Source organism: Macrosteles quadrilineatus, unplaced genomic scaffold (assembly GCF_028750875.1).
Source record: "Macrosteles quadrilineatus isolate MER2022 unplaced genomic scaffold, UCM_ALF_1.0 Scaffold_1__1_contigs__length_201487025, whole genome shotgun sequence".
NCBI lineage: Eukaryota > Metazoa > Arthropoda > Insecta > Hemiptera > Cicadellidae > Macrosteles > Macrosteles quadrilineatus.
This window is the reverse complement of record NW_026542594.1, coordinates 179320720-179334918: the sequence shown is the minus strand read 5'-3', so window position 1 is coordinate 179334918 and position 14199 is coordinate 179320720. Positions and strand designations below refer to the sequence as shown.

General features: G+C 35.8%; 1 protein-coding gene across 3 annotated transcripts in view; it reads right to left on the bottom strand.

Annotated features, from left to right (window-relative positions):
* LOC128990805 (cyclin-G-associated kinase-like) overlaps positions 1–14199 on the bottom strand; it is a 37228-nt gene that overhangs the window by 3441 nt on the left and 19588 nt on the right. The window contains exons 12-24 of one of the 3 annotated variants that reach the window (XM_054413394.1): positions 13284–13412; positions 12232–12365; positions 11277–11390; positions 10906–11011; positions 10001–10167; positions 8432–8622; positions 7372–7511; positions 6311–6562; positions 4348–4564; positions 2276–2395; positions 1391–1480; positions 752–894; positions 57–227 (exon numbers count right to left, since the gene is read on the bottom strand). In XM_054413394.1, coding sequence (XP_054269369.1) covers positions 57–227; positions 752–894; positions 1391–1480; positions 2276–2395; positions 4348–4564; positions 6311–6562; positions 7372–7511; positions 8432–8622; positions 10001–10167; positions 10906–11011; positions 11277–11390; positions 12232–12365; positions 13284–13412 — 1974 coding nt within the window. The remainder of the gene's footprint in view (positions 1–56; positions 228–751; positions 895–1390; positions 1481–2275; positions 2396–4347; positions 4565–6310; positions 6563–7371; positions 7512–8431; positions 8623–10000; positions 10168–10905; positions 11012–11276; positions 11391–12231; positions 12366–13283; positions 13413–14199) is intronic. The other 2 variants (XM_054413402.1, XM_054413411.1) reach the window with 2 other exon arrangements.

The window sequence follows — 14199 nt, the reverse complement described above, 5'->3', positions numbered from 1 at the left end:
ATACTTCTATAAACATGCACAAGCTGTACACACACATTAATACTTTAATAACATACCTTGTCCGGATGAACGGCAATACACGCTTTGCGGTAAGCCTTCTTGACGTCTGCGGGAGTGACTAAATGTGCCATCTCGATTCTGAACTTGCAGTCTGGCCACAACACTCGGTCCATGGAGCACAACAATGCTCGGATGTTACGAGTCTTTCCTTCCGTCCACTCCATGACCTGAAAAACATTGAAATATTACAACAAAGCATTCATATTTTGGCCTAGTATGCAATCAATCATGTTAGTGAACTGAATTTTCTCTCTCTAAAAAAGAATTAAAACCTAAGAGACATACTCCTTTTATGTGTTGTGGTATGCCTAGAGTGCTAGAGCCTAATATCAACTTCCCATTAAATGATTGACTACTTTGTTGCCGACTAAGATCAGCTGATTCTATATCCAGTACAATCAGCTGATTCTATATCCAGTACAATCAGCTGATTCTATATCCAGTACAATCAGCTGATTCTATATCCAGTACAATCAGCTGATTTTATATCCAGTAACAAGCATTAATAGCTCTATGGTCAAGGACAGCTGGTTCCAGTTTCAAATCATCAAAAAGCTATTGACTTTTCTCAGGATTGAACCGTCAACCTTCTCATTACCAGGTGAGCCACTATCAACGCAACCCACAGAGCTATTAGGTTTAAAATGTTATAAAAACAAAGAATATAGGTAGTACCAAGTTAACTCCTCACCTTCAACTTTTCAGGGTCCATTTCTTTGGCTAGTTCAGTTTTTCTCATTTCATTTATAGTTCTGGGCCCGCTGTCTTTTTTGGAAGAGAACTCATAACCCTGACTTCCTAGAAGGTCTCCAAAAACGTCTCCAGCTTTCTTCCCTGTGAATATTTTAAAGGTTAAGAACCACAAAAATAATGACACGTCAAACCAAACAGAGATAAAAGATCAAGCATCAAGATTGCTTACAAAGAGTGGATGAAAAGTGTTTTTCTAAAACGTATTTGTAATTTAAAAAAATATTCTGGTGCATTCATAAAAAATTATGATATACCATGTCATGTTTGTTGTCATATTTGTTCATGAAATTAGACTGGTCCAAACATTATTTTGTAATGTACATTGGTTCAATATTTCGACATAGAAGTTGTCAAAATATCAAACCATCGTACATTTAAATAAACGTTACCGTTGAAAAGTTCATTTAAAGGAGGTAAAGGTAACAAAAGTAATAATCACAAAAGTTGCCGTTGCTTTATTACAGGCTGTTTCATTAGTTGAACTGTTCAGAAATAATTTAGTCAGTATTTTCTTGTTTTGATCACACAGAGAGTGAGAATGCTATGACTTATAAATTATTTTTTATTTTTTACATACCTGAAGGCTCAGCAGGTTTGAAGGCGTTGTCAAAATGAGATCTGCTGTAATTCGGCTCACAAGGAGACCTAGAATGATGCACTGGACTGCCTGTAACAAAATTGTGATTTAACTACAAAGTACAGATCAACAAATGTAACCTGGCACATGGGACTGGCGAGTCCAGCCGGGGAGGGGGCGGAAAACCCTAACCATTCCTATCCTAAGAACATTGGCTCGGGCCGCTGCTGCCTACTGTCGATGCAGAAATTATATAGACTCAAATTTGTACGATTTGTACATGAGAGTACACGATTTCTACCTAAAATCCATGTGCCAGGTTACATCTGTTGATCTGTAAAAGATAAGACCACTTGAATAGATCTTGTGTTTAAAATTAAAATATCTTCCCTAAGATACTTCCCAACACATTTATTTGCTGCGGTAGACTAGAAGTGCGCTGTTCCGCATGAGCCCGGGGAGGGGGAACTACCCTCCCGCACGTGTTAACCTATCTTTCCCAAAAACCTTTCCAAGTCTCCAAGAAACAGACAATAGTACAGAAAAAAAAAAACAATAAACGGTGAACTTCAATTAAGAATTAGATTAAGTTTTTAATTATTATTACCAGTTGTTTTTCAATGTATTTTTGTCACACTGTGTGTACTTGAAAATGTGGCCCACATTACATTATGTTTTAAATTTTAGAAAATGTTTACCATAGTATTAGGTTGTTCCTAATGGTATTAGCTGACAACATTTATTCTGAAAATCGGACGTATGTTACGTGAGCCTTAATGTATTTAATTTCATCAATAAATCTGACTGAACTTGATTCTTTTACAATAAAACACCATGATTACCCATACTGCTCTCCCACAAAACATTGACTGATTGTTGACGTACCAGCAGGGGTGTAGACTGGTGTACTGGGAGGGTAGGGGGTTGGGTTCCAACTGGAGGTGGGCTTGTGCTGCGGAGACAGTCCAGGGGTAGTTCCACCGAGACTGGAGCTCAAGTTACCTGCTTCACAAACAAACGTAAATATATAACATTGTACATATCTACTTCACCAACGACATCATGTTTACTGGTTTAAGTTATTTTAAAAGCCACATAAATCAAACAAGAAATAACTTAACAAAATAAATAAACAACTTGTAAGCTTGAACAGATCAAGTTAGGGTCTTTTTTATTCTTTTTTTATTGTTGTCCATGCCAGAGGCATTTATCAGAAGCGTTATTGAAGTTTAGAAGCGCTTTTAGGGAAAGAGGTCCAATCAAATTCGTCTCTCCTGTACCAAAGTCCAAGAAGCTAACCACTAGGCAAGCAAAAAACGCACATCTCTTGTCACTGATTATTGATTCTGTTGTATATGTGATTAACGTGTTTAAAATGTTGTACAATGTTGTAGTGTGTTTAGGATACAATGCCCTTTAAAGAGTGTTAGTCAGTAATTGTATCACCATTTCAATTTTATGACTTTTTTTAATAACTAAGACTTTTTACTATTTTTAAAATTATCAAATGACCACAATTTGTATGAACAACTTTGTTGCTAAATAGGTCTAAGTAGGAGGATTTCATACTGTACAAGTACAAAATAAAATAATTACACAAGTCACTATTCTAAATTAATTACCTACGATGATTCCATACTTTTAATTTTGAACACTAACTGCCAAAAATAGCATATGAAAAAATTGGATGTATGCCGATAGGGCTTGTTTTAAAGCCTGTTTGTAACACAAAAAACTAAAATGTTTAACATTTAATTTAATAAAGACTGCATGGTTCAAAGAGCTTATTTTGAATTTACTGAATAAAACTATTTAAAAACTACAGTTGAAATATTAAAAGCTCTAAAATACAAAGAAAACAGAAATAAATGCTTACAAACACGGTAGGCTGCTGAAGTACAGTAAACCTTATTGGAGCTGATCTAATTTAACTCTGATAGGATTACAGATCGTGGACAAAGGTGTTGACCAGTTTTGCATTATTGATTCAACCAAAGTTTATGCAACCTCACATTTAAACCTCAGAATAGAATTTACTCAATTGATCAAGTTTAACAATTTGATAATCCTATAGTGATTATTAATTGATTTATTTTATAGTATTCTTAATAATTGATGTTTTCTCTCTTTTTGTGAGGGGAAAAATTGTTGATGATTTATTCCAATTACTTCCTCTGAATATGCTCCCTTGTAGGGTTGAAAATGTGTCAAATTAATTGTGCTGAGTTGCTGTCAACTTCCAGTAACTCTTTTCTTTGGTAAGTTAGTCGTGTGTCATTCCTTCTTCCTTAATGTATTCATCAAGGTATTTATCCCAAAAAATTAACTCTCAGGCTTTTAACTTACTCTTACTTACTCCCATGGCCATCGATACCCAAGGTGGTATTTGGCCTCGCCAAATGAATGCCTCCATTTCTTTCGATCTTCAGCATCTTCCTCCATGATTCTTATCTTTCTCATATCTTTGGTCACTTTTCATCTTTCCATCTCATTTTGGGACGCCCAGGAGGTCTTCTTCCAACCGGGTTCTCTTTCCAAACTTTCTGTATCAATCCATCATCTTCTCTCCTTAACACATGCCCGAGCCATCTTATTCGTCGACTTTTTGCTTCCGCCACAGCATCTGGTGCTTTATACAGGTCTCTAATTTCTCTGTTATGTTTGATCCTCCATTCACCATTTTCTCTTGTTGGTCCAAAAACCTTTCTTAGTACTTTATTTTCAAAGGTGACGAGTTTTTTTTTTTTTCAGTACTTTTGTCCAGAGTCCATGTTTCAGAACCATAAAGCAGAATTGGACGAATCACAGTTTTGTTAATTTTTAGTTTTGTGTTGACAGAAAACAGCTTTGATGATAATAGGCTTTTAAACGACCCTTAATAACTGTTGACGTTATTAACATCCACCAAACCAAAATGTGGATGTAATTGTGTGAAAAGGTTTTAAGTTTAAACTAACCTAGATCAGCAAACGGATCCCGGTTAAGGTTGGGCGTGCTGACGTTGCGAGGCATGGTGGGTCCCCCAGACCCAGGAGGCCACGCTCCTCCCAGCAGGTTAGGCGTGGGGTTGGGTGAAGGGGACGGAGTTAACACAATGTTGTCTGCTATCAGGTTGGGCGTACTGACGTTCCGATGGATGTTGGCGTTCTTTAGTGTCGGGTCTAGCAGATCATCCTGAAAGCATTTAACGTTAGTTTGGTCAACAGTATGACTTGCTCTTGTATAGACCTGTGTGACGCAAAATTCTAGGGGGGTAATAAACTAGTATTCACCTAAGTCAGGCTAGGCCTACCCCTAGAACCAGCCACACTCAAATTTCTTCCCCGGAGTGCTCAGAAGGAGCCGAGAAAAATCCAGGGGTCGATACGAAGTTGTCACGGCTTTGACTGATCAATTTATTTAAATTTAATCGAAGGCTCAGAGCTCTAGAAGCGCTCGGGAAATCCTGCAGACGCCCAGTTGGAGTATCATCCCAGCCTTCGTAAAAGTGTTTTGGAGAATTTTGCCTAACTTTTAGAATGACTCTGTAGGGCCGACGAGTATTCAATCTTAAACCAATGTGATTTAAATACTCGTAATAAACTGTGAACTATCTGGCTAAAGACAGTGGTAGATAATAAAATCGAATCTAATGTAAAAAACAATTCCTACAGAGTCGTCGGGCCTAATTAATATAATCGAATGGAGAATTTATCATGGGATGATTTAAAATAGATTTAATATTAATATTCGTAGCTGTTTGATTGTTCAAATCAGCTGCTCTCAAGACTTGATTCTTTCACCCGCCAAAGATGGGGTTTAGAACTTAGACGACAAGTCTCGGGGTATTATAACGGTGAAAACGAGATATAATTTAGACGTGATAATTATTTGTTAAGCGAACGGAGACATCGTAATTTCGAAACTAATTAAAATTAAATAAACGATAGCCACCGCTAGTCACTGGCAGGCAGGAACTGGCGGGTCAAGACTCAAGCTAAGATATTAAATTTAGATAATTCGAAACGGAATTTTAAGAAAACGAAAAGGTATAATAAGTTAAGAATGCGTAAGATAAAACAGAAATAACGTAAAACGTAAAAAGGGGCCTAACTAGTATGGTAGCTAACCTTCGTAATAATATCGTAGTGTCGTCGTACTCGTAACTTGTGCGAGCTAGTCGGTGGTCAAACAGCCAATAATCATGTCTTTGAGTAAAATCCTTCGTTCCTGCCCGCTCGAGGCTTACCCGCTCAAGTGGCGAACTTTAGTACTACTAGATAACAGCTGATCGAATTCACTTGTTGAGCTGGTCTAGTTTCGTCTGTCGTCTGTCAACAAATAAACACCAGTTTGGGGTTTTGTCGTCGTCGGCGTTAAATACCTGTAAAATCGGCCGGTTTAACTTTATTATGTGAAACGAAGTGCTATTATGAATAAATATGTAGTTGTGGATGTGTTTGTGTACTTCACTGTGAATAAAAATAGGCCTACGTTCTTTGGCCCATAGCCCAAGCTATGGCCAACACATAGGCCTAGGAGTAGGCTATTGTGGTTAAACATCGGGTAAGTTCTGGTGTTCATTTATTCGTAGTACGTTTTTACCCTCCTTAAAATTTGGTACCTTACACCTGTTTGGTTTAGACTTCATAATTAATATTGTTACCATTGACAAAGACAGAAAAACAGTTACTGCATGTTTTTACACAAATGCAGTCAGGATGGTAATACCGGTAATAATGTTAAACTAAACCCCAGATTAAACAAAACCATGATAAAAAGTTTAAATCAATTGGAAAATTATCTAGGGAAAAGAAACTAACTACTAAGGCAAAAGTAGTTGGTATCCTTTATTTTAATCAATTGACAGGTTTACTATAACTATAAAATACCTGCGGCATTGATGTAGGTAAAATGATAATAAAACCTGAATGCACCTACCCTAACGTTGTTATCAGACTCGAAGGGATCAAACACCAGAGGGTTAGCAGGTTGACTTGGCGTAGGTGCAGTAGCGCTTACAAACTGTCCAAAGCCGAGGAGGTCTACGTTACTACTCCCCCCTCCGCTACCTCCGTTAGAGTTATTAATATTCAGCAGATCTTCTTGCCGAGGTTCTGAGGTTGACAAATTCAGGAAATCAGCCTCTCCTTCCGAGTCGTTTAGTAAACTTTCTCTTTCCTCAGCTCTCCTCTGGAAATTGGCGATACACAGATTTTAATACCAGTGTATAGTATAAGATTCTAATCCACATCTTAAAATTAAATTGCTATTTTTTAAAAAAAAGGTTCTATTCTTACTAGGCCTTAATAACTTATTATTTGTAATTAGCCTACATAAATTCATGATAGTAAAAGCTCGGCTCGGAGAAAGCTTGGGACTCTGATTGAAAATTTCAGGCTAATGTTTCACCACTAGTGTTTACTTTCCTTTGAGCTTCACTTTATAATTGCTGAAATTAACTTTTAATTGTATGATGATTGTATGTATATACAACATCTATATACTTAGTTAAGACCATTTCTTCCCTCATTTAATTGGATCATGTATGAGCTTCCACTTTCCAAACAAGTTTCTACAATAACAAGAATTTACTGTAGACAAACTGGATATATCTTATCTTAAGTCGCTAAAGCGATCTGCATAAATAAATAAACTTCTAGACTTTGTGCAATCTCAAGATCTCAATCTAAACATTAAAAGTTAAAATACAGACCTAATAAAATAATTATTGATCCAATGCACATTTTTGTGTGTAATAATAATAATTAACAATTCGAGTCTTGATATAACTTAGGAATGTTCAGTTTCATATCACTACTAAGCTTTTAACAGGACAAGGAAGTTGAATCAAGCATAGCAAATTTTCTCGAATCATCTGATTTTTACTAAAGCGATGTTGAACAACCAAAAGCATCCCATCCACAATATAATTTTGTTGAAAACTAAACAACTGTAATTTAAAGAACTTAAATAAAACCAAACAAGTGGTTGAAACTTACCATGGGTGGTGTTTCAGGGGTGTCTTTGTATTCCGTAGGTCGAGCACCACTAGGCGGGGGCACAGGTCTGGGCGGAGGGCCAGGCCGGGGGGGAGGCGGGGCAGGTCTTGGTGGCGGACCAGACTTTGGAGGAGACGGGACTGAAAATACAAGACGAGTACATTAACTAAATGATTTTCACATTTTACTAATTAAAGGTGGATTTTTGGTTCATCTAACTTACCTAAGAAAATTAAGAGTCCAAGGGCTAATGTATACACAGTAAAGAACACAAAACAATACATACACTGAGACTTCTTTAGAGAGTAAATTGAAGAGAAATGTTACGGTAAACTAACAATCTTTAATGTCACATTGTTGACATAGTCTATTATAATTTTTAATTGCACAGCAACGAATAAAGAATCTTGAATTTTGTTGAACCTCACATCAACTATAAAAGTATCAAAAATTAAGAGAGAAAATTCAATTGTAAAAATTAGCACACTATGTGAATGGCTTAACTGCAGTCAATAATTTATTCTATGTACTTTTACAATGAGGGTTTTCTCGTTATATCCCTTTTCCAGCTAAACTACACAACCGATTTTCGTGATTGAGGTGTCATTTTAAAGCTTATGATCCAGCGCACCTGGGAATGCTTAAGAAAAAGGTAATTTCATTATGGATTTCACCTCCTTTGCTTTAATTATTTCTAGAGTTCACTTTCAAAAAAAAGATCCAGTGTTTCTGGCCAATATTCTTTATAAAGATTTAAATATAAATTGTAATCTAAAAGCCGATCCTTCAGTTGAATGTTTAACTACAGTCTGATTGTGAACAAAAGACTGATAAACAGTTTATGAAAATTGATTTTTAATACTGTTTTTTAGTACAATCTGATTGAGTTTGATAAATCACTATTCAGTCTTTATGGAGTAGAGCTTTGAAAAGTAAAAGGGTATTGATTTCCCCATATAATTAAGTTTTGAACCCTAAAATGCACAATTTTCTCCTCGTTTGAATAAAAACCCAAATAGATTGGATGTTTATTTCAGTATTCCAGGATAAATTTATCTACCAAAGTTTTCTCTCGTCTCCTCCGCCTCCATGGTGGATGAGAAGAGAACGTCGCAGGAGTAGTTGCGAGATAGATGTCCGAGCCATGGGGTCACACAAGCTTCGGTGGGCTCCAGCAGATCTACATACAACACCACTGAGAACTTCTCACCCTGGTAGTGCTCTCCTTCCGACAAGTCATCCAGTTCGGTCCTGCAAATTCAACAACTATTGATACAAACTCTCTATGACAAGTCACGGTTTTGTCACATGGCTGGAGACTAAAAGTGATTGATGTGATTTGAAACTGCAGTTTTTTGGGCAAGTCAGCAGTAAAGGGTTTTTTTTAAGAGTTTGAATTCTCACCTTAGGACAATATACATACTGGCACTAAATAATAGACACTGCATTGGTACAGTATACAGATTAAATATAAATATTCAATCTGTATATCTAACAATGAAATACAGATACAAATAAAATGGTTTAGACTATAAATAAACCAAAGAAAAGAAAGGAAAACATTGAGAGATCTTAGTGACGAGGATAAATCTTTATCAAACTTAAACTTCTAAAAATCCATTAACCTCAGACTATCCCTTAGTTTGTTTTAGCAATGTAAAAATAGCCTAGCTTAGAAGGACACACAAATGAAGTAAACATTGAAGACTTTTACTAATGGAAGTAAATCTTAATCAATAGTTACCTTCAGAATATCACACTTTTACTTAACATTCAGAATATCACACTTTTACTTAACATTCAGAATATCACACTTTTACTTAACATTCAGAATATCACACTTTTACTTAACATTCAGAATATCCATTTAATATAAACCGATAGTTAGAACGCCAACAGAACCAGAAAAAGCGCCCTGACTCATGTAATGGTTAAAACAACATTAGAACAGTAGGAACAAAATTTGAGAAACAGGATCAATACAAAGTAGACCTTAATCAAACACATTTTGGAACCTCAGTAGTACCACATTAACAAAAATGTTGTGTTACTGAGCAACGTTGAAGAATAGCTACTATAGTGAGAATATTACAAATACTGGTAAAGAAAGCTACAAAAGGACTGTTGTTACAAGGAATCAGCAAAGATAATTAAGGTACAGAGGAAACACTCGATGGTACATTTAAATGGTGTCTAGCACTAGTTTGGTGTCTAGGGCAAAGTCCAACACCATTCTTCTCGCCATCATGCACTGCAACGCTTACGATGGAGGAAGACCCTGTGTGATAGGAATTTCTGCACAGTCCTCGCCATTCAGGCTCTTCCTTGCTCGCCACAAGCATATTTCTGGCACAACACACTAGAGCTGAAAGGGCATGTAAGCGAGTTCTTCTCTGTGTTATCAGGCTATTTTCCAACTTCTATTATGATATCTCAGTACACTCCAAAACCGACGATTGCCCACGAGCTATGACGAGCATGTCTTTTATCTAAACATTTGTTGGAAATATGCTAGTGCATGAGTCCGAATTCTCGACTACCAGATTAACGAAATTTACTGTAGGTGAGGTGAAGGTCCTATACTCCCATACGTGCAACACCAATTTGTGCTTAAGAAAACCGCCATTACTTGTTAAACGTGAGCGTGTTGCCAGCAATGAAGCCGGTGTGCAGTTGTAGCTGTAGGATCTTGATGCCTGTCGGACGTCCGAGGACGTGCCTGGCGTGATACACCACCACCGTTGTGTCCCCCACCACAGTCACATTCAGAGGCAGCGTGATCTGGAACACAGCACGCTGCTCAGTGTTACCAACCTCTGATAGTATTTGTAGTCAAATCAAACTGGGTTACAAACTTAACAGTCCAGATAAAAACTCTAGTTAAAAAGTTAAAAGAATATATGAATACAAGAAGTGTGCTAGTGATTTTCTCCCAAAATTAAAACCTCAATTCAATTGTTTGTCATACTAGATTACTGGTCTGTGATTTAAAAACAGTAAATATTATTTGGTACAAGTTTCATAGGAAAAACATTAGCGATCCTGATGAGATGTTATAGGCAGTTGGTCTAGAACTAGCTATATCCTGGCACCTTAGCAAAGATCAGGCATGAAACCAAGTTCAGTGCCTTAAATTTATGAACTGGAAAACCAAGTCCTCAAGTTATGTTTTTTAATAGTATGGAATACGGATGTATGAAATTTGATGGATCTCTTAGAGTAATGTTGATGAGATATGTCAGCGTTAATAAACAACAATAAAAGTGTAGCTTGCTATGAATTATGTACAAAATTATTTGGTAAAAAAATACCTTTTTCTGATTAATTTTCTGTAGGGTAACAATTAGGCCAAACTATCACAAGTAATTTAAACAATTATGTAATGCATATGTGCAAAGAATTTTCCATGAGTAACGTTGAAAGTAACGAGTTATGTTGAGTATTGAGTAATGTTATTTGGTGTTTGTAAGTGGTTGGGTGCCTTTCTGTACAGGTGACGTTGAACAATTATGTGGTATGTAAGTGATTGAGTACCTTTCCGTTAGTGATGTTGAACAACGTCATCCGCTCGTATTCCTGCTGGGTGGTCATTACCCTCTCCTCTCCCTGGTACACCTCCACAAATGGCCGACAACCGTCCCTGCAATATCATCCATAAATTAAGTACATTTATTATGTATTTGTGGCATGAAAAAATGTGTACAACAGATACTATCTAAATCAAAACAAGAAAAAGTTTAACCTCCTTTTGTATTGAAATGAATGGGATTTATAGATCAAAAGATCAAGGAGTCCAACATATGTTTATACTGTATATCATTATGGTAAGTTGTCACAATATTTGATTTTCATTGTTAATTTTCCATGTAGTTTTTATTTTAAGTAAAATAAAACTTTACGCTCACCTGACTTTGTTGAAGAGAGGGACTGGCTGCATGGTGATGGACACCAGCTTCATGGGCTGGAAGTGAGGCGAGTATGGAGGAGACTTGAGAACGTCCGCTAGGTAGTGAAGATACCTGAGCAAAAATATGTACATTGTTACAATTATAAGTATTTTCAGTGGAGGTGGAAATAATCAAAAGTTCTGTTCTAATAGTTTAACAAACATTAAAGCCTTACTCAATATCAATGATTGAATTTTAATATACAAAAATAATAAATCTAGAAATAAACCCCCAATGACAGAAATCATATGTGTTTTGTTGTTTAATTTCATTCTTGAACCTGAGTTCCCAAAATATCATGGTATTATAATCATCAGTCAGTATGTTTCCAAAAAATTACAATCCTATACCTATATATAAGTACGATTCCTTAACTTATTGTATCGTATCATTATCAAAATAACTTTGCAAGTTTATTTGCTACTGCAATACGATACAGTTACTCATAACATTGAATATTTAAGATAATAGGCCTACAGTGAATAACTATTGATTACGTTAAACAATGATAACCTTAGTATAATTCCTAGTCTATAATGGATTTTTTTTGTGGATCGTAAATATTAGCTGGTTAATATTTTAAATGTTCAAAATTATATGAAGTACAACTCAAACCCAAAAATCACTACTAGCACACCCCTAATTTACAGTTTTCCAAGATTTTACTATTAGCTTTGCCAATACTTTCGAAACAGGGTATATACCAAGAATTTCAAAGTTGATCAAAGTCCTTTGACGTTACACGAAAGAAAAAATAATTTTGTGGTAAAAAGAGTTGAAGTAGATACCTTCAAAAAGTGAATTGAGATGAAGAGAAGAATAGAGAAGATAGGGGTAGAGGATAAATAAGACCCGGGAATAACCCGCAAAGGATGATGTTTATAAATTTTACTTGTTAGAGAAAAATACAAACCTCATTTCAGAAGGTTGAAGTCCTGGAGGGCATCTACGTACTGCAAACAGTTGTAGAGCGTCTTCAGGACTCTTGACAAACCCCACAAACAGAAGGAAGGCACTCACCAGCATTGCCGAACTTGCCTTGCCATCCTGTAGATTAGAGGATAGATTAGACAGGATGAGATCATAGCTTTGTTACTGACTATGTTCAGCTGTATCTTTAACCACAATCATTTATTAAAAGTTCAATGATCAAGAACAGTTGGATCCAATTTCATACATCAAACCTTCTTTTCTAGGGAGGGAACAAGCAAACTTATGATCAGTACAAGCACTATATAATCAATTAGCTTCTCAGCTATTAGCGTAAGTTAATATTGTAACTGGCTGGTTTATTTGATAATCAAAGAACATTACTCCGTTTACAATGGGGAAAAAACTAAATAATCCTTTGATAAGGATTGTTTTGAATTTTGTCAAGTGTTTTAGAGGGAGAAATTTGTAAAAATGTACGTTTCTTTGGGTGAGGTTGAACAAATATCTGGTTTGTAAGTGATTGGGTACTTTTCTGTGGGTGAGGTTGAACAATTATGTGGAATTTATATGCAACTGGTTGAGTACCTTTCTGTAAAAGATGTTGAACACAGTTAAAAAAATAAAAAAAAAGACTTTCAAGCTTATGGTTTTAAGTCCAACCAAAAAAAAACTAACAAATTTGTTTATAAAAAATTCTGATTTCTGCAGCTTGTATATTTTTTAAATTACTTGAATGATGATGAGGATTACTATGAGACCCACATGCGATCATGGTCAACTAATCTAAATACATCGGGATTCAAGGTTTTAAAATGCTTTAAAGCCAGCATAAAATTACGGCACTATTCCTAACTAATTTTGCAGTTCTAGTTCAGTTTTAAGGGAAACTAGCTAAAATAATACCTGAACTAAACACATTATTTTGCTACAATCAACAGATGGACCAACCCGATTTTTTGAGAACTGATGTAATAAAGTTGACGTTTAAAATAGACTAAAGAGTAAGATCCAGAGTTAGGTTAGGAAACTTACCATACAGTGAACAACGCAAACGTTACGAGGGTCTAGAGTCAGAAACTCGTACATGTCCTGACACAGGGTGTAGAGTGAGTGAAGTGGAGGAGCTCTACGCAATACTCCTCCCCAGCCACAATCTACCACCTACAAAACCAAAATGTACATAATGTTCGTTTTGTAGATTAGTGAGCTAACGGAATGATGCAGTATGAGGAAAATGTAGTAAATAACTGAGACCTCATACTTTTTATACATAGTCAAGTCAAGGAAGGCAAACTACGGGTTCTTTTAAAATCCTCTTATTGACGCTCGTTAAAAAAAGACACTATAAAATAAAAGATGATTGATAAATAATAAAAAAAGACGATTAAAATGTGTGGAATTGCACATGAAAACTCAATCATATTTGCAGGAACAAAGAATATCTTCTACAATTAATTGCTACTAGTTGTTACCCACGGGCTTCACCCCGTTTGACTTCATAAGTATTATTATATTAAAACTATTGATTGGTTAGGTTAAGCTGAAAATAAACAAAACAGAATACAGTAATCCAGACAAATAATCTCACCTGATTTTAATACGGTAATAAATTGAAAGAATAACATACAAATAAATACTACTGAGGTGTTTTTAACATTAAGTATATGGAAAGTTCCCTTTGGAAAGCAATTACGACCTTATATGGCAATTTAAGAAATAATGGATAGTTTTGAACAAGGTTTCTCATCATGACGAACATTTTAAGTATATGGTTTATGGGGGTGTGACTTATAGTTTTCTCAAAAGTTCATGGGTACTTTTGGCTTTATATATATGGCTTTATTGGCAGCTGAATGGTATGCAGCTAACAAATTTCTCCTTAACTTGAATAAGACACAGAATATAACTTTCTCTCTAGACGTAAGAGCACCGAAAGAGGCAGATGATG